Below are 27,365 nucleotides of genomic sequence, written 5' to 3'. Positions count from 1 at the left end.
TACCTGACCGGATTGCTGGTTAAAGAAACCCTGAGGGATTCTAGGCAATTAAGAAGTTTCTCATCTGATATACCCGATCGTAATTCATGAACATATTCTTGTGAAGACAGGGTGCATTCATGTTTGCTGTTTTTCAGCCCACCCTATAAAATAAACAAAGAGACCATTTTAGACAATGTTTCAAAAAAAATTTTAAGTAAAATAATGCATAGAATATTTGTTATATAAAAATGTGTGCAGAGTGCTACACACTTAAAAATTCTTGATCACAGAATTGATATGGTAAAATTGTGTTGTATATATCTCAACATTTTCCTCAACCTCATTTAAAAAAAAATTACAGTGCTGGTGCTCATGACCTGAATAGAATATGAACTTGAATTACATAAAGTGTCATTGACAGGGGTGCTTAAATTTACAATTCAGGCATTAGAATTAATATTAGCTAGTCCTCCTTAACCCAGAGGATAAGCATTCAAAAATCATCTTATTAATTTTCCTAGTTAAGATATGTATATTCAATTCCACAAAATCCAGCAAATAAAATTTAATATATACTGTTATACATAACCCAAATCTATTGAAAGATATCAGAGTATAAGCCTTTCTAAAAAAAAAAAATAAGTGAAAACAGTTATTAAAATGTAGAACAATACAGTCTCCAATTAGCATGTTAATTAATCAAATCAGTTGAAAGCATTCACCAGTTCCCAATTATTCCTTTCTGGTACTCTCAGGTTGTAGATTAATCTTAAAAAGTCATTAAATACATTTATCTGATAGTGACTAGTTTTTAACTTAATTTTCAATATAGATGGACTTATTTCTAGAACTCATCTCATCACAGCTCCTTAACTTCATCATCTTGCTGTAACTATATAAGCAGTTCAGGGAAAAGGCTGGGAGGAAAACATTGTCAACACATTCACTATACTAACAACTCATAGTTTCACATTCTAGACGTACTTAATCATAATTGCCCCTTTCCTATACTGTAAATGTATATCCCTGAATTAAGACTCGAAGCTTGAGTCCCATTTTACAGGTTCATAAAAATTACACTCAGTTTCTGCTAAGCATCTAAGGATACTTACTATAAAATAACATCATAAGGATATAATGTCATAGGAAATATAATATTATAAGGAGATCATAAGGAAAGGAATTTTTCCCCATTGGGTAGAGGTATTATCATTAGAGGATATGACATTTAAAAAAATGTTAATAATGAGAAATGAGTTCCCTATGGTTTCACACTATTTGGGTTTTTATTGAGAATGCCTCTTCAATGTAGAAAGTGTTAATCATTCTTAATTTCTGAATTTTAAAAATCCCATTAAATGCTACATTTTTAAAGTCTGATAAAGGCTTATAACATATAGGGGAACTCTATTCCCTTAGCGCTGTGGCAATATTATCATTATTACAGCACTTAAAATATTGTGGTAGAGGTCATTATTTGTGTCGGTCTCACTTCTACATTGGGAACTCCATCTATGCCACATAACTAACACAGGTCATGAATTTAGTGAGCCTCAATAAAAGTGTGTTATTATTGAACTTCTCCATAATAACTGCAGAACAAGGAATACGATTTCATACTTTGAGCTCCCATATTTTGTATAATGGCCACTGACTTGGTATTTCTTGTTTCGTTATGAGACACAGTAGATGTTAAAAGTATACTGGATGGGCCGGGGACAGTGGCTCATGCCTGGAATCCCAGCACTTTGGGAGGCTGGGGCGGGTGGAACACTTGAGGTCAGGGGTTCGAAATCAGCCTGGCCAATGTGGTGAAACTCCGTCTCTACTAAAAATACAAAAATTAGCCGGGCATGGAGGCACATGCCTGTAATCCCAGCAACTCAGGGGGCTAAGACACGAGAATAGCTTGAACCCGAGAGGTAGAGGTTGCAGTGAGCTGAAATCCCGCCACAGCACTCCAGCCTGAGCCACAGAGCAAGACTCCGTCTCCTCCACAAATAAAAAAGTATACTGGATGAAACATCATCACCTAAATGGCACAGTCAGTAAAACCATCACTGAGAGATCATGTCCATATTCCTGTAACTTCCTTATCCATCTATTATTTCACAAGGAATAATAGCAAGTAAATATTTAAAGCATAATTTTGCAAATTCAAAATTATAGTTTTATTTTTGCTCGGCAAACTCACTTTCTACAACAATACAAAGTTCATCAGTAACAAGAGATCTATTTACTACATGTGCCAGTCTGAAAACTACTAGTAAAAGGAATTAAAATTTTCAAGTCTGTAGTCACATACCACTTTCATATAATCCTCAAAGTTATTTTTAAATTAATATATAAAAAGGCACCACTAATCCTCCCCTAGAGGATTGTATATGGAATTTAACCCTGTTGCGTGACCTCTGTATTTTGCAGTTTTCTCAGCCTTGAAGACCCTTACCCCAACCTCTCCATTGCTGGCTCCAATCATTTTAATCTCAGCTCCATAGTCTTCTCTCCACCCCACATTCTAGTTATCATCGCAACACCATTTTAAATATCATTTACAGTATTACCTCTATGAAAATTTATTTTTGTAATTTAGTTTACTGTCTTCTGCGCTAAAACATAAGCTCTTATGACACGATTCTTGCCTGCCTTGTTCACCACTATATCCTCAGATCTTAAGACAGTGCTTAAGTAAGCATTCAATACATATTTCCTGAATGAATGAATGGATGGATGGCTGGGTGGATGGATGGAAAGAGAATAAACAAAAGGGTAGATGAGTGATGAGTTTCAACATGCTGAAGATTCTAAGCTTAGTTTTGCTTCAGAATATTATAGTTCTGAGACTTTCAGTTATAATATATTCAGAGATGCTGAATATAGAACAGGTAAACTGAGACACTGTATGGCATGCTGAGGACAGCTCAGAGGTATTTTATATTGGGCATCTCACGGACACAGAATAATCTACTGAGAAAATGTTGGTTCCCTTTTTCTAATTGATTCCCTACAGGATTAGACTAATTGGGATATATGGTCATGGCTGAGGTACTCCTTGTGGACAAGTGAGCCAGCCCATCACTTTGTGGCTCACTCCCCACCCAAGTCTTAGAAACAAGCTTAAATTACAAAATTTAGGATCCTCTCTGGTTATAAGGAATGGAAGCAAACAATCTACTAGAGCATGACAGAGAATATATAACTTTATAGAACAGATGCTTTTTACCAAGCTTAGAAGGACTTTGAGATTTTAACATAAGTTCATATTTGAAAATTATGAAAATATGATAGCAAGCTAAGGCTGGACTGGCCCTTAAAGATCAGTTCTTCTAATATCCTCATTACAAAAATGAGGAATCCAAATAATTGCCTAAGTTCACATAATCAGTAAGAGTATGAGACTAAAACAAATATTCTGGTCCTTGGATAGCTCCTGTCTCTACTCTATACCACTTTTTCTCAATATTGAATAAAACGTTAAAGCAACAAGTATTTAATTCTGAAATCTCTATTACAAAATGTCAAGGTGTCAAAGTACCTTCAGTATAATCAATATGGTGCAAAATAATATTTTAAAAATCACCTAAAAACAAAATAGTGCAATACATTAATTCTCATAATAGTTAATAGGGCTGTAATACAAGAATGGCTTATTAACATCCTGTTCTGATACTGAACAAAGGAAACAACTAGATAATGGATGGGTAATAATGGAAATTTTAATTAGCTGCTCTGTATGAGATTAATGAAAATTACCACTGTGCCCATTTGATCTTTAAAAAATAATACAAAGTTAGCAATTAGCATACATCATGCTATTCCAAACCTAGGTGAACAAAGAGCTTTCCTAATTTGAAGCCATTCCTTAATTTGAAAATCATTAGGATGGCGATACTAGTCAATGTGACTGGGCTTGTATTATTTTAAGACAGTACACAAATAATCAAAAGGTAGTTTGGGCCAGTTTAACAGTCACAGATTCCCCTTGCTCTGATATGAAATGTTAAAATCAACAGCAGAGAAGCAATTATTCTAAGAAAGAACACTTTTAGTTTGCAGTGGAGATAACCACTTCTGAGTTTAGATGGACTTAGTCTGAGCATGGTCTGTCATTTTTTAATGTAAAAAAAGACTTACTTACAATTTGAGAAAAGGCTTTATGGTTCTTAGTTGTAAAGGTATCTTGCTGTAGACACTAGACAGAACTATTGATTGTACACAGGTCTTTTCAGCTACAGCATGCACATAGATATCAATTACTATCAGGGATGTCATCTTCAAATAGAATGGGCAATATTTTCATGAAAACAGTAATTTTATTAGTGTTATTGACCATGATTTACAAACCCGAATGAAGTCCATTTCTTTGGCTATTTTAATCAAATAAGTTTCTTATCTATCATCATGTTCTTTGAAAATATAATGCTATAGATTAACATATTTGGGATTATATCTACAAAGGTTCATACTGTTGTTCTTGGAGAGGCTCCCATAACTTTCAAACGTAAGAAATCAAAATGCCATTTTCATCACCATCAGTTCCTTGAGTTCAAGGAGGAAAGGGAAACACAAAATAAGTGCTCTATCCAAGTGAATCTATTTATTTATTCTGATAGCAGTATACTTGGTTTGAACAGAGAATGCTATATATTGCAGAACCTTTAGATGGCCTCTCTCCATTTATGTAAGAAAGCCATCTCTTACTGGGAGAGTAATAGAGTTATGTAATTTATATATCTAAAAATATAAAATATATATTAAAATCAATTTATATTATAATAAAGCTTAAAATAATTTAATATGCAATTTGCATTGAAAATTTTTTTTATTATTATACTTTAAGTTCTAGGGTACATGTACATAACGTGCAGGTTTGTTATATATGTATACATGTGCCATGTTGGTGTGCTGCACCCATTAACTCATCATTTACATTAGGTATATCTCCTAATGCTATCCCTCCCCCATCCCCAAACCCCACAACAGGCCCCGGTGTGTGATGTCCCCCTTCCTGTGTCCAAGTGTTCTTATTGTTCAATTCCCACCTATGAGTGACAACATGCAGTGTTTGGTTTTTTGTCCTTGCCATAGTTTGCTGAGAATGATGGTTTCCAGCTTCATCCATGGCCCTACAAATGACATGAGCTCATCATTTTTTATGGCTGCGTAGTATTTCATGGTGTATATGTGCCACATTTCCTTAATCCAGTCTATGATTGTTGGACATGTGGATTGGTTCCAGGTCTTTGCTATTGTGAATAGTGCCACAATAAACATACATGTGCATGTGTCTTTATAGCAGCATGATTTATAATCCTTTGGGTATACACCCAGTAATGGGATGGCTGGGTCAAATGGTATTTCTAGTTCTAGATCCCTGAGGAATCACCACACTGTCTTCCACAATGGTTGAACCAGTTTACAGTCCCACCAACAGTGTAAAAGTGTTCCTGTTTCTCCACATCCTCTCCAGCACCTGTTGTTTACTGACTTTTTAATGATCGCCATTCTAACTGGTGTGAGATGGTATCTCATTGTGGTTTTGATTTGCATTTCTCTGATGGCCAGTGATGATGAGCATTTTTTCATGTGTCTGTTGGCTGCATAAATGTCTTCTTTTGAGAAGTATCTGTTCATATCCTTTGCCCACTTGTTGATGGGGTTGTTTTTTACTTGTAAGTTTGTTTGAGTTATTTGTAGATTCTGGATACTAGCCCTTTGTCAGATGAGCAGATTGCAAAAATTTTCTCCCATTCTGTAGGTTGCCTGTTCACTCTGATGGTAGCTTCTTTTGCTGTGCAGAAGCTCTTTAGTTTAATTAGATCCCATTTGTCAATTTTGGCTTTTGTTGCCATTGCTTTTGGTGTTTTAGACATGAAGTCCTTGCCCATGCCTATGTCCTGAATGGTATTGCCTAGGTTTTCTTCTACGGTTTTATGGTTTTAGGTCTAACCTTTAAGTCTTTTTTTAATTTATTTTTTTTAACTGCACAAAAAAATGTAGGGTAAAAGATACTACATATTATCAATTGAAGTCTATAAGAAAAAAACTACACAGAAAATTACTGTCATGAGGTTAACTTCATATTGTGTCATTTCCCATTGCAGGAAACACTGTTTCTAACTAAGGCATTTTCAGAGGATGAAAATAATAGGCAAAACAAGAGAATATACCCCAAATTATAGGGCAGGGGTGATGAAAGCTTTTCTACAGCAATGTATAAGCATCATAATTCTTCAGATTATATGTGCCATTTTTCCCAAAAAAATTTAAATAAGTTTACTAAAATATGATTAGCTAAAATGTTTAATGAAAGAAAAGTATAAGGTTTTATATGATGAAATCATTTATTGTTCCCTTATTGAAGCTTCTGTATCTTAAATATCAATTAAGCATTTCACTCCCAAATTACAGACTCTTAGACCGTCACAGAACAAATATTTAGATCATTTTTTGAGCACTTGTATTACAGATTGAGTATCCCTTATTCAAAATGCTTGGGACCAGAAGTGTTTCAGATTTCTGATTTTCTCCAATTTTGTAATCTTTGCAAATACATAATGAGATATTTTGGGGACAAGACTCAAGTTGAAACATGTTATTTATTTATGTTGCATATGCACCTCATACAAATAGCCTGAAGATAATTTTATACAATGATTTTAATAATTTTGTGCATGAAACAAAGTTTCGGCTACATTTTAGCTGTGACTCAACACATGAGGTCAGGTGTGGAATATTCCATTTGTGGCATCATGTTGGTTCTCAAAAAGTTTTGGATTTTGGAGCATTTTGGATTTTGGATTAGAGATGCTCAGCCTGTATTAGAAATGTCAAGTACACAAACTCTAAACATAGTTTTTAATTCTGTGTCCATATTGTTACTTATTTTATGAAAGACATATTTAACCAATAGAGTATAGAGGAAATATTTCATAATAATTTCAAATAATTACTCAGTTGAATATTCAAAAAATTTTAGATTTTAACATTAGATGAAACAAAAAGGTGATATTTTAAAGTAGAATATTAATCCCAAAACACTAACCTTCGTTTCTTATAAAACAATAGCCTCATTTGATCTAGATACTCTCAGAGATATGGACAATTGAAGGCTAAACCATCATTAACTGATTTCCTAGCGAAAGCAAATTAAAATATTTAATGATAGTCAATATTAGTTAATCTGGATAATAAGCAATCAATTTGACATATTTCTTTTTCATATCAATAATGTGTAGTTTATTCTATACTTAAAATCCACATATACTTCTCTTTTAAAACTAGTGTTAAGCAATTTTGGTAAACAATGGGCATATGGGTGAATAATAGCAAGTAAATCATTAAAACTGTGAAGTGTGTCCACTAGTATTTTCTATGAGCCCCCATCATTATCCATGGTATTTGAGGCAAAACAAATACACATTATGTTCCTCTTCTATTTGACAGAGGCTTTTGAGATATATCAGATAATGAAATGTAAAAAGATATAAAGTCAGGGGTTCTTATCCTGGGGTCTAAATTTAGGGGGTATGTGAATTTGGAAAGGAAAACATATTTTCAGTAACCTCTTACTTAAATCTAGTACTTCTTTCAACTATGAATATAGGAAACAGATTACAGTGGTATTAGCAGCCCCTGCAACTTGGTCACCAAGTCACATATATTTTCCTGTTGTACCACACATAGCGCATTTGTGAAAATACCTTAACTATCATTTATGCTTATCACTTCTTCAAAATTACTTGAGTTATACAACCTGCCACTTTATCTTGTTATTGAACAAATATTGTAAAGAAGTACAATTACTGTGTCTCAATTTTTTAATCAAACTATTTTTAGATATTGGAAATATGCATGCAGTTCTAAGAAATAATGCACAGAGATCCCTTTTCTCCCCATGGTAACATCCTGGTAATCTGTATTACGATATCACAACTGGGATATTGACATTGATAAAACCCATCTATCTTATTCAAATTTCCCTAGTTTTATTTGTACTTATTTGTGTGTATATATATATGTGTGTGTATATATATTTTTATATATGTGTGTGTGTGTGTGTGTATATATATATATATATATATATATGCATTTCTATGCAGTTTTATCATGTGTAGATTCAGGTATACAAACACCATAATCAAGATATGGAACAGTTCCATCACCACAAGGATCCCCCAAGTTGGCCTTTCAATAACCACACCCATCTCCCTCCCACAACCCTCCACCCCAGCAACCACTAACCTATTCTCCATTTCTATCATTTTTTTCAAAAGTATCATTTATAAATGGAATCACATCAAGTTCAAAAGCTTCTGCAAAGCAGTCAACAAACAGACAACAGAATAGGAAAACATATCTGCAAACTATACATACATCTGACAAGAGATTAATAACCAAAATATTTAAGGAGCTCAAGCAACTCAACAGAAAAAAAACTAATAATCTGATTTTTTAAAATGGACAAAAGATCTCAATAGACGTGTCTCAAAAGAAGACATACAAAGGACAAACAGGTATATGAAAAGGTGCTCAACATCATGCACTGTTGAAGAAAAGCAAATCAAAACTACAATGAGATATCATCTCACCCCAGTTAAAATGGCTTGTATCCATCCAAAAGAAAGGCAATGACAAATGCTGGCGAGGTTATGGAGAAAAGGGAACCCTCATAAACTGTTGGTGGGAATGTAAACTAGTATAGCCACTATGGAAAACAGTATGGAGCTTCCTCAAAAAACTAACAATTGAGCTACCATTTGGTCCAGCATTCCCACTGCTGGGTATATGCCAAAAAGAAAGAATCAGTATATCAAAGAGATATCTGCACTCCCATATTTATTGCAGCACTATTCACAATAGCCAAGATTTGGAAGCAACCTAAGTGTCCATCTACAGACAAATGGATAAAGAAAATGTGGCACAGGGGCCAGGCGTGGTGGCTCATGCCTCTAATCCCAGCACTTTGGGAGGCTGAGGCGGGTGGATTGCCTGAGGTCAGGAGCTCAAGACCAGTCTGGCCAACGTGGTTAAATCCTGCCTCTACTAAAAATACAAAAAAATTAGCCGGGCGTGGTGGCGTGCACCTGTAATCCCAGATACTCGGGAGGCTGAGGCAGGGGAATTGCTTGAATCAGGGAGGTGGAGGTTGCAGTGAGCCGAGATCACGCCACTGCACTCCAGCCTGAGTGACAGAGCAAGACTCCGTCTCAAAAAAAGAAAAAGAAAATGTGGCACATATACACATATACACAAAGGCGTACTATTCCGACATAAAAAAGAATGAGATCCTGTCACTTGCAACAACGTGGATGGAACTGAAGGACATTAAGTTAAGCGAAATAAGCCAGGCAAAGAAAGACAAACATCTCATGTTCTCATTTGTGGGAGCAAAAATCTAAAACAATTGAACTCATGGAGATAAGAGAGTAGAATGACACTTGCCAGAGGCTGGGAAGTGGGCGGGGAGGGGAAATGGGGATAGTTAATGGGTACAAAAGTATAGTTTAACAGAATGGGTAAGATCTGGCATTTGATAGCAGAACAGGGTGACTATAGTCAACAATAATTTATTGTACAATTAAAGATTGTACCATTTACCCTGATGTGATTATTATGCATTGTATGCCTGTATCAAAACATCTCATGTACCCCTTAAGTATATACACCTACTATGTACCCATAAAAAAAGGAATGTCATTTATATGAAATCATACTGTATGTAACCTTTTGGCACATGGGCTTCTTCCATTCACCATAATGCCTTGGGAAGGCACACAAGTTATTGTGTATATCAATAGTTTATACCTGTTTATTGCCATACAGTATCCCATAGTATGGATAATACAGTTTATTTAACCACTCACCCGTTAAAGAACATTTAGGCTGTTTCCAGTTTTTATCTACTATGAATAAAACTATGAACATCCATGCACAGGTTTTTGTGTGAACATATGTGTTTATGTCTCTGGAATGTGTCATAATTTTTAAAAACAATTTTATAAGTACATTTTAATATGATTGGTTTCCTTTATAATCCTATGTCTTTTGTGTTTTACATCTAAAAATATGATTCTATAAAGGTTCCCATAAATTCACCAACTTTCAGAGGGGCCCATGGCACAAAAAGTAAGAACGCTTCTAGTAGCCTGTTACCTCTATTTTGGAATTACACTACATTTACTCCACCCACTGTCCTAGGACAGAAGAAAAAGTACACTACCTTTTTTTTTTTTTTTTTTTTGAGACGGAGTCTCGCTCTGTTGCCCAGGCTGGAGTGCAGTGGCGCGATCTCGGCTCACTGCAATCTCCGCCTACCAGGTTCACGCCATTCTCCTGCCTCAGCCTCCCGAGTAACTGGGACTACAGGCACCCGCCACCACGCCCGGCTAATTTTTTTTTGTATTTTTAGTAGAGACGGGGTTTCACTGTGTTAGCCAGGATGGTCTTGATCTCCTGACCTCATGATCCTTCCGCCTCGGCCTCCCAAAGTGCTGGGATTACAGGCATGAGCCACCGCACCCAGCCCACTACCATTTTAAATGAAGAAAGTTCATGTATGTAAATAGTGACTTTAAAAATGGGCAGGATTTGATCAATGATAATGTCCAATAGGATAACCAATATATTTTGCATAGGCAATCTCTTCATTGTACTGTTGAAAGATAGGAACAACAGTAAGACTTACCAACATTTGTTGTGTTGGGGCAAAGATTATGAAGGTATTTAAATAAAATGGTTTCCCTCTCTGCTTTACTATTTTGTAAATCCAATTCCAAGAGTAACTTTAGACAGTGTAACAAAGCAAGTTTAATAATACTTTTGCAGATTATAAATGTTTCCTACAGCCTAGATATAAACTGCATTTTAAGTAGGTAATGAAGCTATAAATTGTAAATGAAATAAAGAAATATTCCTTCCACAAAACAAAAAATTGCCCTATTATTTTCAAAACGCTAGCCTTCTAAACATTTTAGTAAGTGCTATCAGACAAAATGAACACACTGAATTTTATCAGTTCCTTATCTACCTGCTGATGGGAGGTAAGTACCTCAATAGTAAAATGGCCAAAGGATAGGAAAACAAGGAAAAATAAAAAGAAATGTAACTAATTAACATGTCAATAAATGGATGTGTGCCTCCAGCACTGAATGGGATTGCCTGTAATCCCAGCACTTTGGGAGGCCGAGGCAGGCGGAACACAAGGTCAGGAGATCGAGACCATCCTGGCCAACACGGTGAAACCCCATCTCTACTAAAAAAAAAATACAAAAAATTAGCTGGGCGTGGTGACGGGCATCTGTAGTCCCAGCTACTTGGGAGGCTGAGGCAGGAGAATGGAGTGAACCCCGGAGGTGGAGCTTGCAGTGAGCCGAGATCATGCCACTGCACTCCAGCCTGGGCGACAGAGTGAGACTCTGTCTCAAGAAAAAAAAAAAAAAGGATACCTTACACTTCTATAGCAAAAACAGCTTTCACAACTTTTCCTGCATACTATTTCATCTGAATCTAACAACAGGGAAAATATTACTAAAACTATTTTTTCTTCAGCTGTGAAAACTGAGTCACGGAGAAGTCATGTCTTGTCTGAGACTATATCTAACTGTCAGAAGCAAGGCTAGAACCCAGGCTATAGAGTCGCTCTCTGAGGACACTACAAAACCATCTTAAAAAGGGGCATTAATTTGTTCCCAAAGGAGGATTATAACAAAAAGGGAAAAGCAGGCAAAAGTTTCCGAAATGTTCCTTACCTTAATAGCTGTATGAATTTAGTCAAGTGATTACTTGACTTCCTGGGCCTGAGGTTCCTTATCGGCAAAATGGGAACAATAAAGCATCTACCCTCCTCAGGCTTGTCGTAAGGGTGAAATAAGGATCCTGGTCAAACATAAGGTCTGGTATATAATAAGCACTTAACTAATGTTTGGTGCCATTATACATTATTTTATCATTAATTTAGTGAGTACTTTCATTAACAATTGCCTAGTTAACTGCTCATGTTATGAAGTTATTAGTTTCTGTTCACCTAAATTATTCAAGCAAAGACCTGCTACAAGGTCTGAGATGCTGGAAAAGGATTCTTACCTTAGGTAGGAGAAGACCATTATTATTATTATTATTATTATTATTATTATTATGAATTATTATTATTATTATTATTATTATTATATTATTGAGATGGAGTGCAGTGGCAGAATCTCGGCTCACTGCAACCTGCGCCTCCTGGGTTCAAGCGATTCTCCTGCCTCAGCCTCCTGAGCAGCCGGGACTACAGGCGTGCGCCACCACGCCCAGCTAATTTTTGTATTTTTAGTAGAGTCGGGGTTTCACCATATTGGCCAGGCTGGTCTCGAACTCCTGACCTTGTGATCCACCCACCTCGGCCTCCCAAAGTGCTGGGATTACAGGCATGAGCCACCACGTCCGGCCTGAGAAGACTCTTATTTTCAAACTATTCTGGGGGTCCATGGAGTTCCTTGAGGTGTTTTAGGGTGGCCTTGGAGGGTGAGGAGGGAATGTGCAAAAAAGGAAGGCTCCTGGGGAGACTTCCCAAGTCTCTGCTCCCCCAAAAATGAGGGCATTTATACATTTATCTTCTAATTTATTCATATCCCACATATGATTTTTTATGAATAAGCTGCTCTGATGTTAAATAAAATAAGGTTTTAAACCCACTGAGCTAGATGATCCCAAAGGTCCTGTCCTGTTGAATCTATGATTTGGAATATGCCACTATATGCATACTAAAGCAAAAGCTTTTCTTCTTTAAAGTATAAAATTTTAATTGGACACTATATTCTCTGCACACACATTGATTATACAGATTCTCAGTTTCTTCACAAAATAGACTACAGAGACACAAGGCATCTATCTCTTACTGTGCATATGGTATCATTTTTTTATTAGAATATTACCAGTCAACATGAATTGAGTTCCCATGAGGTTCCAGGCACTGAGAGTACAGAGATAAGCAATGATATATCCTCACCATCCCAGCAGAGCTTATTCAGGTATGGTAAGCAACAACATGCAGACCACTGTCAATGTGATATGTGCCTTCAAAATAGATAGGGGATGATAAGGCAGTTTGAAGGTTAAAGGACTTGACTCTATGTGGGGGAAGAAGGTCTGCCCAGCTGTAAAAACTGTTCACCAAAGGTAGATAAGGCTATTTCAGTCAGAAATTACAATAAATATTGAGTCATAATACAACATGCTATGTTTGGGGATTTGTTAGATCAATATACCTGGAGCTCACAGCAATGTTACTCAAACTGGGATCCTTGAACATAGTCTTAATCATCCCTGAGTCTGGTAAGGTAATGTTAAAATTCTGAAGTTTCATTTCTTAATATGATAAAGCTAAGCATAAGCTGGATCATCTAGATAACCACCTTATAACCAAGTCCTGCCAATTGGTCTCAGCATCCATATATTCACACTGTTACCAGGAAGTACAACTTTCATTATCTCTGGCTAATGAGATGGCCTTAGTGTGAAAACACATATGTACCAAAATAAAGACCAAATTACATCGCAGCATGCTATACCAATCAAAATTTAACCATAGATCAGAGAACACTAGTGGCACAGTTGGGTTATCCTATGGCACGGTAGGCACAGAGAACCCAAAAGTGCCCGCACTGTAGTATATTCACATTGTAATTGGCAATTTAGAGTCAGCAAATGATTTATTACTTAAAATAATGTTAATTTAAATTTTATGGGTTTTGTATTTAACATGTATATTTGATAAGTTGTATAAGAGATGCTGCTATAGTGTGTACCCTATGTTGCCACGTAGTTAAACAGTATAATTAAAATATTTAAAGTTAACACTGACATATTTGAAATCAAATAGTATCTTAGTGGGATACTCTTCTGGTTAATATTTAAAAGAGGAATGACTTGTTTATATTAGTATATATAAATTCAAAAAATATATGAAAGCTGATTTTGGGGGATTTCATTTCAATAAACTAATTTTACCTAACAAACTCAAACATATGTGTTTATTTTTTATAGCAGTGATGCATGTATAGGTTATTCAAGCCTTTTGTGATAAATAATTCATCTTTGCTGCATGAACCAATTTTAGTTCTAAGATGGTATACAGTGAATATCACGAAATACCGCTTACCCCAAAGTCCTATCCTAACTTGAAAGAACAATCTGGCCAGGTGCGGTGGCTCACGCCTGTAATCTCAACACTTTGGGAGGCCGAGGCGGGCAGATCACTTGAGGTCAGGAGCTCGAGACCAGCCTGGCCAACATGGTAAAACCCTGTCTCTACCAAAAATACAAAAAATAAGTTGGGCATGGTGGCATGCGCCTGTAAACCCAGCTACTTGGGAGGCTGAGGCAGGAGAATCACTTGAACCTGGGAGGCGGAGGTTGCAGTGAGCCGAGATCACGCCACTACACTCCAGCCTGGGCAACAGAGCAAGACTCCGTCTAAAAAAAAAAAAAAACAAAACAGAACAAAAACCCAACCTGATAAGAATACTGAGCTAGTACTTGAGCGTATAGACTTTGTAGGGTTTTTATAAAAGTACAAACAATGTTCTGGCCCATAAGTGCTGTATATCATGTCATAGTTAGAGGTTATGCCAATAGAAACAGCAGTATAGCATTACCCAATATGATGGCAGTACTTTTATAGATTACCAACCATCTGTTTCTGCTGGTAGCATTCTTACCTCTAAGGACCTAAGTTGTGAATTTGAATATAAGGAAACACACATTTCTGTTTCCTCAAAACAATTATTTTAGAAATAATACTTTTTCATGGTCCACATTATAAAATTTACTATTCTAGCATGTCATTCACTTCTCAGAGAAAAAATTAATATAATCTAACAATTCAACAGACATGCACACACATACCTCCAAAAGGCTTCATTTCTTTCTTCTACACCCAAAGTAGGATATAGATACTAAATATTTTCAATAAGTAATATAATCAGTAATCTCATAAACTTTCTCACAAAATGAATGAGTCTTTCAACTTATCAAATATATTCAGTGAAGATTTTGTACAGCAAAGAATAAAAAGTACAACTCATATGATTTTTAAGTGCATGTTTACTTGATATTAAACATACAATTTATGCTAACCAAATCTGACATCAGTTAGTGGGCTCTGCTGCCAATTCTATATTCCTTTAAACAAGACAAGATAAAATAACAAAAAAAAGTCAGCCATCTGGAGCTCAGTAGGTTAATGCACTATTCTGACACTTCCAACTAGTACAATTAAGGGCAAAACACTCTCAAAGGAAAAGACTGCTATATGAAATATGTCTTTGGGAAAAATAAGAAATCTTGCAAAAACAAAAAACCTGAATATTCCTTAGGTTATTTTAAAAATTGGGGCATGTTGCAGGCAAGTATTAATATGGTTATACAGATCCACTTAGTCAAGGAATATAATAAATTCTAGGAGGAACGAGGCATGATCCTAAGCATTGAGAGGAATATGAACATTCACAAACTTTCTACCTGGCAAGAGCTGTTCACATAAGGTCAAAGACTGGCCTCATCTCTAAAAGCACGTCTAGTCACAAATTGTATTTACATACAAAAGCAACCAACACATTACAATTGATTGACTCCCTCAATATGATACAGGAGTGAGGGATAACTAATTTTGGAGTCATGAAACTTTTATTTGAATTCAGTAGTCTGCTACTTAACACCACTGTTTAACTGTACAAGTAACAATTTTTCCCAGTTTCATTATATCTTATAGAATTGTTTTGAGGATTTAAATATAAATAAATGTAAAGTGTCTGGCCCTATGCCTGACACATAGTTAGGTACACAATGGACATTTATTTCCTGTCCAAACATCATCGACAATATCCAATTCTTGAGTGTACTATGTGCCATTCACTGTACTACTCACTAAATTTATTATCCTAATCCTTAGAAACAATATTGAAAAGCAACAATTACACACATTTTATAAATGGGAACAAAAATTCACAAAAGTTAAAAAACTTTATCTGAGGTCACACAGCTAGTAAGTATGAGAGATCCAAACTATGGACTATTTGGACTCCTTCCAGGGGCCTGCAAGGCCCTGGGTAATTTTTCCCCTACCTCTTTCTACAACTTCATCTGATTCCCTCCCCTGCCCCAAATTACTAACTTCCAAACTGGTCTCTTATCTGGCACTCAAACACTCAAAACCCATTCTCACATTAGGAACTTTGCATGTGTTCTTCTTTTTGCTTAGAGGGCCCCTTTCCTGAATTTGAGCGTGGTTGTCTCCTTCCCATCATTCAAATATCCCCTCTTCGCACAGGCCTTCTCTGGCCAACCAATATGACGTAGCACACAACTAACCCACTTATGCCTACTGTTCCAGTATTGGAACACTAAGCTTGTGGGAGTTATTATATCCTACTGCTCAAGGTCATTGCCAAGGTCTGATTTTTCACATAAAAAATTTGCAGCCTCTGGCATAAATGGGTTAAAATGGCATCTTAACAAAAAAGAACACTCAATGTTTTAGTCTTTTGGAGGCTCATTACTATTTGGTATTTTCTTTGTTTATTCTTCTGTTGACTATCTGTCCCTCTTCACTAAGGGGTTAGGTTCTTAATAAACTGGGGTTTAAAATGCTTGAAAGTATAATAGTTAATTTCTACCATTCAGATTTTGGATAGATTTTAGTATTTGGTTCTGAATATTAGAGCTCTTTTGGAAGAACAAAAAATGTATTAGAAAAAAATATTTCAGTAATCCCTTTAGCATCCCTGTAAGGTGAGACATATTATCCCCGTTTTACAGATTGGGAAAGTTCTTTAATCAAATTTGGCCATGATACACAATGACAAATGGATGTGGGAATAAAGCCTAGGGCATCTGATTTCTAGTTCAGTGTCCTATCCATTCGTCTTTCTCTCTCATGACTTTGGCAGTTCTCATTGTCCTAAAATGCAGTCCAGGATTGCTTATTCTCCAAAGGACTGGCTCAGTTGTCAAGGCCACAAAGATACAGAACTTACAAAAAAATTCACTGCTTTAGTTTGGGGATTTAACACAGTAATGCAATTTCAGAGAATAACAACCCAGCACACACACACAAGAGATTCCAATAGTAAGAAAACACACCATGTACCCACTGCCTTCAGAACAAGGTTCAAATATATATGCCAAATGATATTATTTGTTTAATTAATTTGATAACAGTACACACAGTTATCCATTTTTATCCATTTTTAACAGTATTCTCTTAATATTCTGTTAAAGAAACTATAATACCATTAAAGAAACTAAAAAGCCCTACCCATGTGGTAAGATGGATATTCTTTTACAATGCTGATAGCAATGAGCAGATTTGGCATAACATTTCTGGAAAGCCATGTGGTTTAAAAAAAAAAAACTAAGTGCCTCAAAAAGTATGACTTTATTTTTGACCTGATAATGCTACTTCTAGGAATCTTTCACAGGAAACAATCTGAACTGTAGCTAGGACTTCATGTTCTAAGTTATTCATGACATCATTTTTATAAGAGAGAAACTTGTAAATACATTGAACAGTGCAAATATCAGGAAATAAAGAGGTAAGCTTTATCTATTTAAAATGGAATATTATGCAGCCATTAAAAATTGTTTTGAGACAGGGTCTCACTCTGTCTCCCAGGCTGGAGTGCAATGGCGTGATCACATATCACTGCAGCATTGACCTCCTGGGCTCAAGCGATCCTCCCACCTCCCCATCCTGAGTAGCTAAAACTATAGGTGCACACCAACATGCTCGGCTGATTTTTTGTATTTTTAATAGAGACAGGCTTTCCCCATGTTGCCCAGGCTGATCTCGAACTTCTGGGCTCAAGTAGTCTGCCTGCCTTGGCATCCCAAAGTGCTGGGATTACAGGCATGAGCCACTGTGCCTGGCCTATTAAAGTATTTTAATGATGTGGAAATATATCTTTGACTCAATATTATTTAAAATGAGATACAAAACTCTAGGTACAGAATGATTTCAATTAGGTAAAAATGTTTACCTAATGTTTCAATTAGGTAAAAAATGATTTCAACTAGGTAAAAATTTCAATTAGGTAAAAAAAAAACTCTAGGTACAGAATGATTTCAATTAGGTAAAAAATCTAAATAGTAATTTATGGCAATGTTAATGATAATTATATCTAAGTAACAGGATTTTAGATACATACTCTCTTCTTTAAAATTTCCTTTGTTTTCAGATTTTCTAAATTAAAGATTGTTACTTTTATAATTGAAATACATTAAATATTATTTTAAAAAGAAAGCTGAACCAACTGTTCTGGTCAAATTCACTCAAAAAACATGGATATATGGTTTCAATAAATGAAAAAATAGTGATAATAAAAGAGTTCAGAGGTGAAAGAAAAAAAATAATAAGAAAGGAGCTGTACAAAATAGTACAGGAAAAAAATGTAGAACCAAAAAAAAAAAAAAGGAATAATGAGAACACAAAGAAAGGACTCATAACAAAGCAGGCACAGCCTCTCCTACTTCAACTAAAAAAGATTTGCACCTTTTCAACCTCAACCACTTAGAGGATGTTTATTCAAGTATGTACCACCTCCTACTTGTTAAAGAAAACCCAGGACACATCTTTATAGACAGACATTTATGAGTAAAGCACATTTACAGAGGGAAGTGGAGGTGAAAGAATATGTATTACACAACACCTGAAGTTGTACACTCAAGCAGAAAAGACAAAAAAATTTCCCCATAAAGCGTTTCTCATATATATTTCCTTCAGGTAATTTTTTTCTCAAGTCCTAACACCTTCTTGTTGACTACACAGTGAATGATTAGGACAAGACTTAAACCTTGCCTTAAAAGTTTACAGTCAAGGATTCTTTCAAAGTCCAAGGCAAAAACAATCACAGTAAAACAAATGAACAACCAACAACAAGAAGAGAACTCTGACTGGTTGTAGTGTGATGGCATTGTTTTAATGGTCACTGTATACGTGAATATGAACCAGTCTACGCCTTTAAAAAATATATGTTGACATGACCATGCATACAGGCACACATACATAAATATACAGAGAAATCCAGCTCAAGTTCAAATTCCAGATATGGTCAAGATCACCTAATTAACTCTAGCACTAGTTGGAACTCTGTACGTAGTGGTCAGTCTTGGGAATTGAAGGTAATTATCCAATGAGTGTCTACTACATATAAGACACTATGTTAGGTAAAACAGAGACAAATGAAGTTCCCTTCAGGGAACTTAAAGAAAGGATGAATGCTCATTAACCTCAGTGAGGTGTCACCATTACAATGATCATTCATTCAAATACTTACTGAGTTATTCATTTCCAGTCACTACTGAAAATGTACCGTGTTTGGCATTGTGCTTGTTGTTAATAATATGATGACCAAGAACACAGTGCTCAAATTTGAAGTTAGAAATATAAATCTTAAGTAGTTGACAACACAGGCCCAAACCATACAAATTCATTCAATGAATACTTACCACGCATCTACTATGTGCCAGACACTCTGCTAACTCTATGGATACGGTAGTAAACCAAAGGTACAATGCTACCCAGGTGGTCCTTACTTTTCAGTAATGTAAGTATAAAGGGTATGGAATGGGGTATTAGGGTAGCACATAGGAGGATGCAACCCAGATGTCCAAAAAGCCTTCGTAGGCGAAGGAATGTCTAATATGAAAACTGAAGGATAAGCAAGAACTAGAGATCATAAGAGAAAGCTCAGGCGAGGTTGGACAAGTAACGGAGAGTGTTCCAGGTGGAGGGCATAGCACCGTGGAAGATTCAGTGATGAGAGAGAATGAAACAGAGTCATGGAAATGGAAGTTTGGTATGGCTGTAGGGGTGTACATGTATTTGTGTGTACATTTGCATGTGTGTGACTGAGAGAGATGGGGTGGGGAAAGCAACAAGGAGCAGGAAAGGGAGAATGAATTTATTTGCTGGGGAGCAGATGCTGGTGAAGTAAATATAAGTCATGAAGACCTTGAAAGCCCCATTAAGGGGTTTGGACTTAATCCAGCAAAGTGAAATCACTGAGGATTTTTGTAAGCTGGTGAGTGACATGTTTAGATTTGTGTAGCAAATAGAAGAAAGGGGGTAAGGATGGAAGGAAAGAGACCAGTTAGGAGACTGCTATTGTGATCAAGGTGATGAGGATGGCGGCCTAAACTAGAAAGGTGACAGGGGTAATGGGAAGGAGCAGATGAGTTTCAGAAATATTTTAGCAGTTAGAATAGATAGAATGTGGTCACAGATTGGAAGTAGAGAATGAGGAAGTGCAAGGAATCAAGTATGAAACACAAGTTTCTAGTTTAGACATCTGGAAGTATGGCAATGTCAATTTCCTGAGGTGGAGAAAGCAAAGAAAGGGACACGTATGTTGCTGTTTTGTTTTGTTAGCATTACGATCTGTTTCCTTATAATTTTTACTTTACTGATAATAGATTTTTTTAGCCTCCAATGGAATGAAAAAGGACTATTCAAATTGTTCCATCCTATCACAGCCCTTCTATCATATGGAGACAAGTATATCCTGCCTAAACCTCCTTTTCAGTTTTCAAGCATTTCAGAATGAAAGAATAAATGCAGAACACTTAAAGGGGTTCCTGGTCCATAGAACATGATCAATAAAAGTTATCATTTTTACTTAGCAGAATACTTTAGTACTCATAACATTAAAACCTTAAAAATCTCTGCCATTCTCATTTTCCTTTTACCCAATAAAGTCCGGGGAGAATTTTTTATAAGTCATTAAAAATCCCACCAGACTAGAAGCTTAGTTTTCACATTGTCATCTAACATATGATTACATAATTACATTGTACATAACTGAAAGCATACATCATATGACATGTGTAATTTCTTTTAACCACTGTATCAGAAGAACGTTTTCATTTTCTACACAGCATATCTAAGTCATTCTAGTGTCTACCTGATAATACTCCTGAGTGTATGGCTCACAATTAAGCACTGCCCTCTTGGAATTAAGGTTTCTGCCCACCCCAATTTTCCATTAGTATAAACAATCCTACAAATAAACACTTTTTTCTTCTTTTGGATAATTTCCTTAGGGTAAATTGTCCAAAATACTAAATCACAGGGGTCAATAGATACAAAGATTGGTATATTCTGTCAAATTCTTTTCAAACAGATTTAATGCTACCAGCATAATACAGTAATGTTCAAATTTCATGGTATTAGGCAATGTCATTTTTAAATTTCCAATTGAAAAGATGGAAAATGATACCTCACTTTCAAATTTTGCATTTCTCAATTGGTATGTTAAAGTTTTTCCCATTTTACTAATTTTATTTCCACTTATATATATTGTCTATTTTTTTGCACATTTATCTATCCAAACCTACATGTTTCCATCACATTCTATGCAGTGCATGGATACTAACAATATGAATCCCTTGTGTAATAAATTTGCAGGTATTTTTCTGAGTGTTTTATATTTTACAGCGTTCTATACAGTTTAGCTTTTATTTATTCAAAGTTGTAAATCTGTCCTTTTGTAACTTCAATTAATTCAAAGCTTACAACATTTTCACTTCAATGTTTACTTTTAATCTGTCTGTGATTTTGGTACACAATATGAGTTATGGACCAATTTTTACCCAGATTTACAGGCAGATTATTTAATGAATGGTATTGGAATGTATATTTCCTCCCCATTAGTTTCCATCCTTACAGAAAACATAGTTTATATTTATAATATACATATTCAAAAACATAATCTAGGGCGGGCATGGTGGCTCACACCTGTAATCCCAGCACTTTGGGAGGCCAAGGCGGGCAGATCACAAGGTCAGGAGATCGAGACCGTCCTGCCTAACACGGTGAAACCCCATCTCTACTAAAAATACAAAAAATTAGCCAGGCGTGGTGGTGGGCACCTGTGGTCCCAGCTATGCAGGAGGCTGAGGCAGGAGAATGGCATGAACCCGGGAGGCGGAGCTTGCAGTGAGCCAAGACTGCGCCACTGCACTCCAGCCTGGGCAACAGAGCAAGACTCCCTCTCAAAAAAAATAAAAATAAAAAATAATCTATTATTGAACTTTCTTTTTATTCCCACTTATTTACACGAATGTGTGTGCTATTATAATATCTCTCTTTTTTAAAAATGTGAATGCTTTATCTTATTACAGGATTAGTCCTCCATCACCAAAATATTGCCCATGGTTCTCAAAATGGCATTTTACATTCTTGCCACTTTCCTCTTCCATCTGTATGATAATCTTGCTAAATTCAATAAAGTCAACTAAAATTCCTGTTTTTATTTATAATTATGTTAGATGTATAAATTTACAAGAGAACTTTTATATATTTATGGTCTTTATCCATCTAGAATTGTACTGTCTTCATATTTATTCTAGTCTCTTTCTATAGCTCTCAAAGTGCTGTAGATTTATGTAGGTTACATATGCTCCTGTTAAGCTTATTAAAATCAGCTTATACTTTTTTACTATTATGAATGTGACCTTTTTCATCATGTTCTCAAACTGGTTACTATTGTTATAAGGAAATGGTACTGATAACACTTCACTTTACTAAATATTTAATTTAAAATTTTAATAAATTTAGGTACATAGTCAACCATTGACTTCTTTATCTTCCTCCTAAACTCTTTCAAAATTCAAACCTTCAATTGGAACATGAGACACAAATACATGTGACTCCAGGCTTTTAAAATTCTAATACAGGGATTGTCTTCAGAGGTATCAAAAATAACAAGTTTTTCTTGGTTGTATCAATCAAATTCCCACATCAGTTAAAAGAAGCAGAGAGAAGCGGACATATCTGTCACATTTCAGCTGTGTGTTTCTTAGTATGTTCCTCCAGCCTCACAAATGGCTGCTTCCAGGCAATGACACTTACTGTCTGCAGGCTCAATTATGACAAGGGAACTCAAAATATTTAGGATCCACAGTATTGCCTGTAAGTCATATCTAGATTTATCTTTCCTGTCCTAAGTCTTGAGTCCCATGTACTTAGGGTAAATGTCCCTTGCTGGGCCAGGAACCTGACTTGAACACTAGCTAACTTGGCATTATGCTAACCTTTCCCTCTAGGAATTGAATATAGCATCCTGCATGGTGAATCCCAAAGCTTGGCAAGAATTTTTGCTCCAAATCAGACTGATCTCCTGGAACCACAATTCTGCCAAAGGTCTGCCTGGAAGAACATGTAGCTGCATTCTCATGACCAGAGCAGACTCCTTGGATATTGTCAATAGGCCAGATAAAATGCCATTTCACCACATCTGTTTGAGCCTTCATTTCATCTACGGCCATGCCACATGGAAGGTTCAACCAAGTTCTAAAATTCTGACTTATGGTTGTCAATTTACTTTATTGTCTCCACTGGCCACTACATCAGTGTTCACAGTAGACATCAAGGCTGAAATAGTCCAATATCTAGCATAAACAACCAATGACCACCATGAATGATTTTACCTAGTACCCTGGAATACAAAATTTAAAAAGTGTACTTCAAGGGAATCAAATGAGTTTTGTCAATATATGTAACATATTATTAAATACCCATGTATTCATCAAATATTTTATCATTGTTCTATCAATAAAAAAGAATTGTCACACACATATAGTTTACTCCAAACATTTACTTTGATATAAGAATAAATTATTTTAAGAGGAGAAGAAATTTAGATCTGGTTTTTATAACATGCAAATAGTTGACTCCCTCTACTGGATAAAAAATACTTATAGCTTAGCTTTCATAAAATAGGTGTACCTTACATTATACAACAAGTTATAACTTACAAGCATTTGCACATATATTATGTCATTTGATCCTCGTAACAACCATGTGTGACATGCAGGGCAGATAACAACAAAGAAAACAAGATTCATGCTAGGTGACTGTGCTGTTGAAATTCATGCAGCTATATCGCTGAAAGCATCACAATCCAGGTGTTTGGGCTACTCCTGAGTCAGTGTTTTTTCTCTTTAATGTAACACCCTTTTTAAAGAAAACTCTCGTTATTCCAATGGGAAGAAAATTCCAACTTATAATAAAAGCAACATAACTTTCGAAATGTATGTGAAACACACTTATTAGTTAGCTCAGTACCCCTAAAGGATACTGCATTTTTCTATGGACACTTGATATCAAATGCAGAAAATACTTTAGAAATCTATATTTCAACAGATTGTTTCTCTGAAAATAAACAATATCTCTAGAAATAATATTTCGAAACACTCAGTACTATGATAAACTTTTTATTAAAGTAAAGACTTGTAATTTCTGAACATTTTTGTAAATAAGCAACTATTAGTCCTGAGTGTATTTACTCCCTCTTTCCTGTAAAAATGGAAATAATATACACCTTCGAAAGTGAAAATAAACTTGCAGAAGTTTCAACCAGTGATATAGCATATACATTCAGTGAGCATTCACATTATATTCACATAGAACACAGCAGAAATGAAATACTATAGCAGGTATTTTCCATATCTCCCTAATTTAAAACAAAACAACCCCGAATTCAGAAGGATATTTTACGTTTTCAGCTTCATGTCTTGTGAGAATATGCAGACCTTTCATATCATTAGTAATATCAAAAACTCCTCAAGTGCAAAGACCACTTTCTTTTTTTTTTTTTAAGATGCAGTCTCACTCTGTCTCCCAGCCTGGAGTGTAGTGGATCGATCTCGGCTCACTGTAACCTCCGACTCTCGGGTTCAAGTGATTCTCTTGCCTCAGCCTCCTGAGTAGCTGGGATTACAGGTGCCAGCCACCACGTCCAGCTAATTTTTTTGTATTTTTAGTAGAGACAGGGTTTCACCATGTTGGCCAGGCTGGTTTTGAACTCCTGACCTCAAGTGATCCGCCCACCTCGGCCTCCCCAAGTCCCAAGTGCTGGGATTACAGGGATGAGCCATTGCGCCTGGCCAAGACCCCATTTTTTTTTTGGTTTCCTAAGGATAACCCTTCAACACCACACACCACAGATACTCAATAAACACTTGCTGAAAGAGCAAATGAGTAGGTACAGGCAGTTTTGAATGATCAGTAAGCTTATTGTGTTTACCCTTTATCTCTGAACAACTTTTTTTTAAATATATATATTAGGACAAATAAATATGCAACTCTTTGGAAGTATACAAATGCAACTGATCTAGACCTGTGTCGCTGAAAAACCAACACAAACTTTAAAGATAGTGTAACCACAGTAAGAAAGCACAAAGGGGAAAAAAAAAAAAACAAAAACCTTGAATTCTATTTTTAAAATCTCCTGCTAACTCATTTAGCAGGCATACAACTTATTTAACCTTGTGAGAACTGGGGTGTCTGGAAGCAGCTAATAAAACACCTTTTATCACCCAGAGGGCCCCAGCATACAGTTACCTAGAATAGGCACATTGAAATTTGCTGTTGGATGAAAATTATCTAGTAAACACTTGAATAATGAGTTATTGGGGTCAACAGGTCAGGTACCCAGTCATGGCTAGTCTGCTTATTAAATGGCATGGAGAATTAGATATCATAGTGGCTCCTTATAAACATATCTTTCGTCTTTTGAGCTATTCCTCCCTCCACTCCACACACACTTTAATTGATTAGTTTTTGTTAGGTATTTGTATTTCAACATTCTGTTCTTAATCAAAGTCGCCATTGACATTTGCTGGCTGCCATATTCCTTCTCAATACTCCATTTACAGACAGTTTGAACCAATGTGTGCCACACAGCTTCATTTTAAATAAAATTTAGATTTACCAAGGTTATTTTTCAGCAAGGTTCTAAAACTGCCATATATTGTTATTTCCATGTTGTTATAAAGCTCACAATGTTTAAATAACTTGAATTGTTAGTTCAGAATATCCAATCTCAGATTGTTTATATATTTTTAAAATATTAAGCTCTAATTTGTCCATATTAAAAAAAATTCCTATTCTCTTTGCTTATCTAATCTTTATTCATCTTTAAAGATTCAGTTTAAATATCACTTCCTCAGGGAAGTCTTCCCTGTCCTCCCAAACTAGGTCCCTCTAATCTCCTGGATGTTTTCTTTAAGTACTTAGGATGATTAAAATGAATATTGGTTTTATATCTATAACCTCATCTTCACGAGGATATAGACTAAGCCATAGTTTCTTATTGCTACATCGGTTTGTACAAAATTCAATAAAATTGTAATAATATATATGAATAAATAAATGAATATGCAACAAAACTTTTTTTTAGTACGTATTGTATTTAGGTACTGCATAGCCCTTGCTCTTACATGCTAAATAAACCCAATCCTAATTTGAAGGGCATTACGGTAAAATTAGGATTGTTTGAGTTTTTAATGCTGAAGATAGTCCCTCGGCTCTCAATTGTAATTTGTATAAAATGTGTTCAATCATGAATTTAGTTATACTATAGTTTCTCTAATTAATTAAATGAAGAAAAACCATCACACTGTAACAAGACTTCAGAAAAAAATCTAAGGAGAAGATATAAATTTCTAATTACCTCAGAAAAATATTCCAAGCAATGGAAAGATGGACTGAACATAAAATATAAAATAAAAAATTAAGAAATTAGCAATATAAAATGTAGCACAAATTAGATTCATAATTTTAGAGTTAAGAAGGATGCTTAGATTTAAAGAAAAGATGGTTGCTATAAAATATTCATTCAGTATCTCAATGTTTATTTCAGATACATCTGAGAAATACCTAAAAACCAAAGATTATGTTACAGTAGCCCCCCACTTATCCATAGTTTTGTTTACCCTTCCACAGCTTTAGTTACCTGCAATCACCCATGGTCCAAAAATATTAAATGGAAAATTGCAGAAATAAAAAACTCGTGTATTTTAAATTGTGCACCATTCAGAGTAGCATGACGAAATCTTGCACTGTCCCACACTCTTTTACCTGGCATACAAATCCTCTCTTTGTCCAATGTATCCACACTGTATAGGCTACTTGCTCATTAGTCATTTGGTAGCTGTCTTGGTTATCAGATGGAGATATATACATATATGAGAGAGAAAGTCTTGGTTTTATATATATATATACACTACAGAGAGAGAGAAAGAGAGAGAGAGTATATAAAGGGTTAGGTACTATCCGTGGTTTCAGACATCCACTGGAGGGTCTTCAAACATATTCCCTGTGGATAAGGGGGGACTATTATATATGCCTGCCACTTGGTTAAGAATTTTATTTTTGTTTTTCAACTAATGGATTTCATTTCAAAGTATGTTTATATAAAACCCATAATAGAACAAGCTAGGCTAGGAAAGGAAAATAAGGTTTAGGTGGTTTTCATCTTGCATGTCATTATTTTGCACACTTTATTCCACTGCCTTTAACTGCTTAAAAGATGAATGAGGTCATTTGTATTTTTGTTAGTTTC

General features: G+C 35.5%; 1 protein-coding gene across 7 annotated transcripts in view; it reads right to left on the bottom strand.

The window, feature by feature from the left end:
• The window catches only part of DIAPH2 (diaphanous related formin 2), a 905,937-nt gene that overhangs the window by 709,127 nt on the left and 169,445 nt on the right, over positions 1-27,365 (bottom strand). For all 7 annotated transcript variants that reach the window (XM_054544831.2, XM_054544832.2, XM_054544829.2 and 4 more), the window contains one exon: positions 4-143. In XM_054544831.2, coding sequence (XP_054400806.1) covers positions 4-143 — 140 coding nt within the window. The remainder of the gene's footprint in view (positions 1-3; positions 144-27,365) is intronic.

This window comes from Pongo abelii, chromosome X (assembly GCF_028885655.2).
Source record: "Pongo abelii isolate AG06213 chromosome X, NHGRI_mPonAbe1-v2.0_pri, whole genome shotgun sequence".
In the NCBI taxonomy this organism is placed as follows: Eukaryota; Metazoa; Chordata; class Mammalia; order Primates; family Hominidae; genus Pongo; species Pongo abelii.
This window is presented reverse-complemented; position numbering and strand designations above follow the sequence as displayed.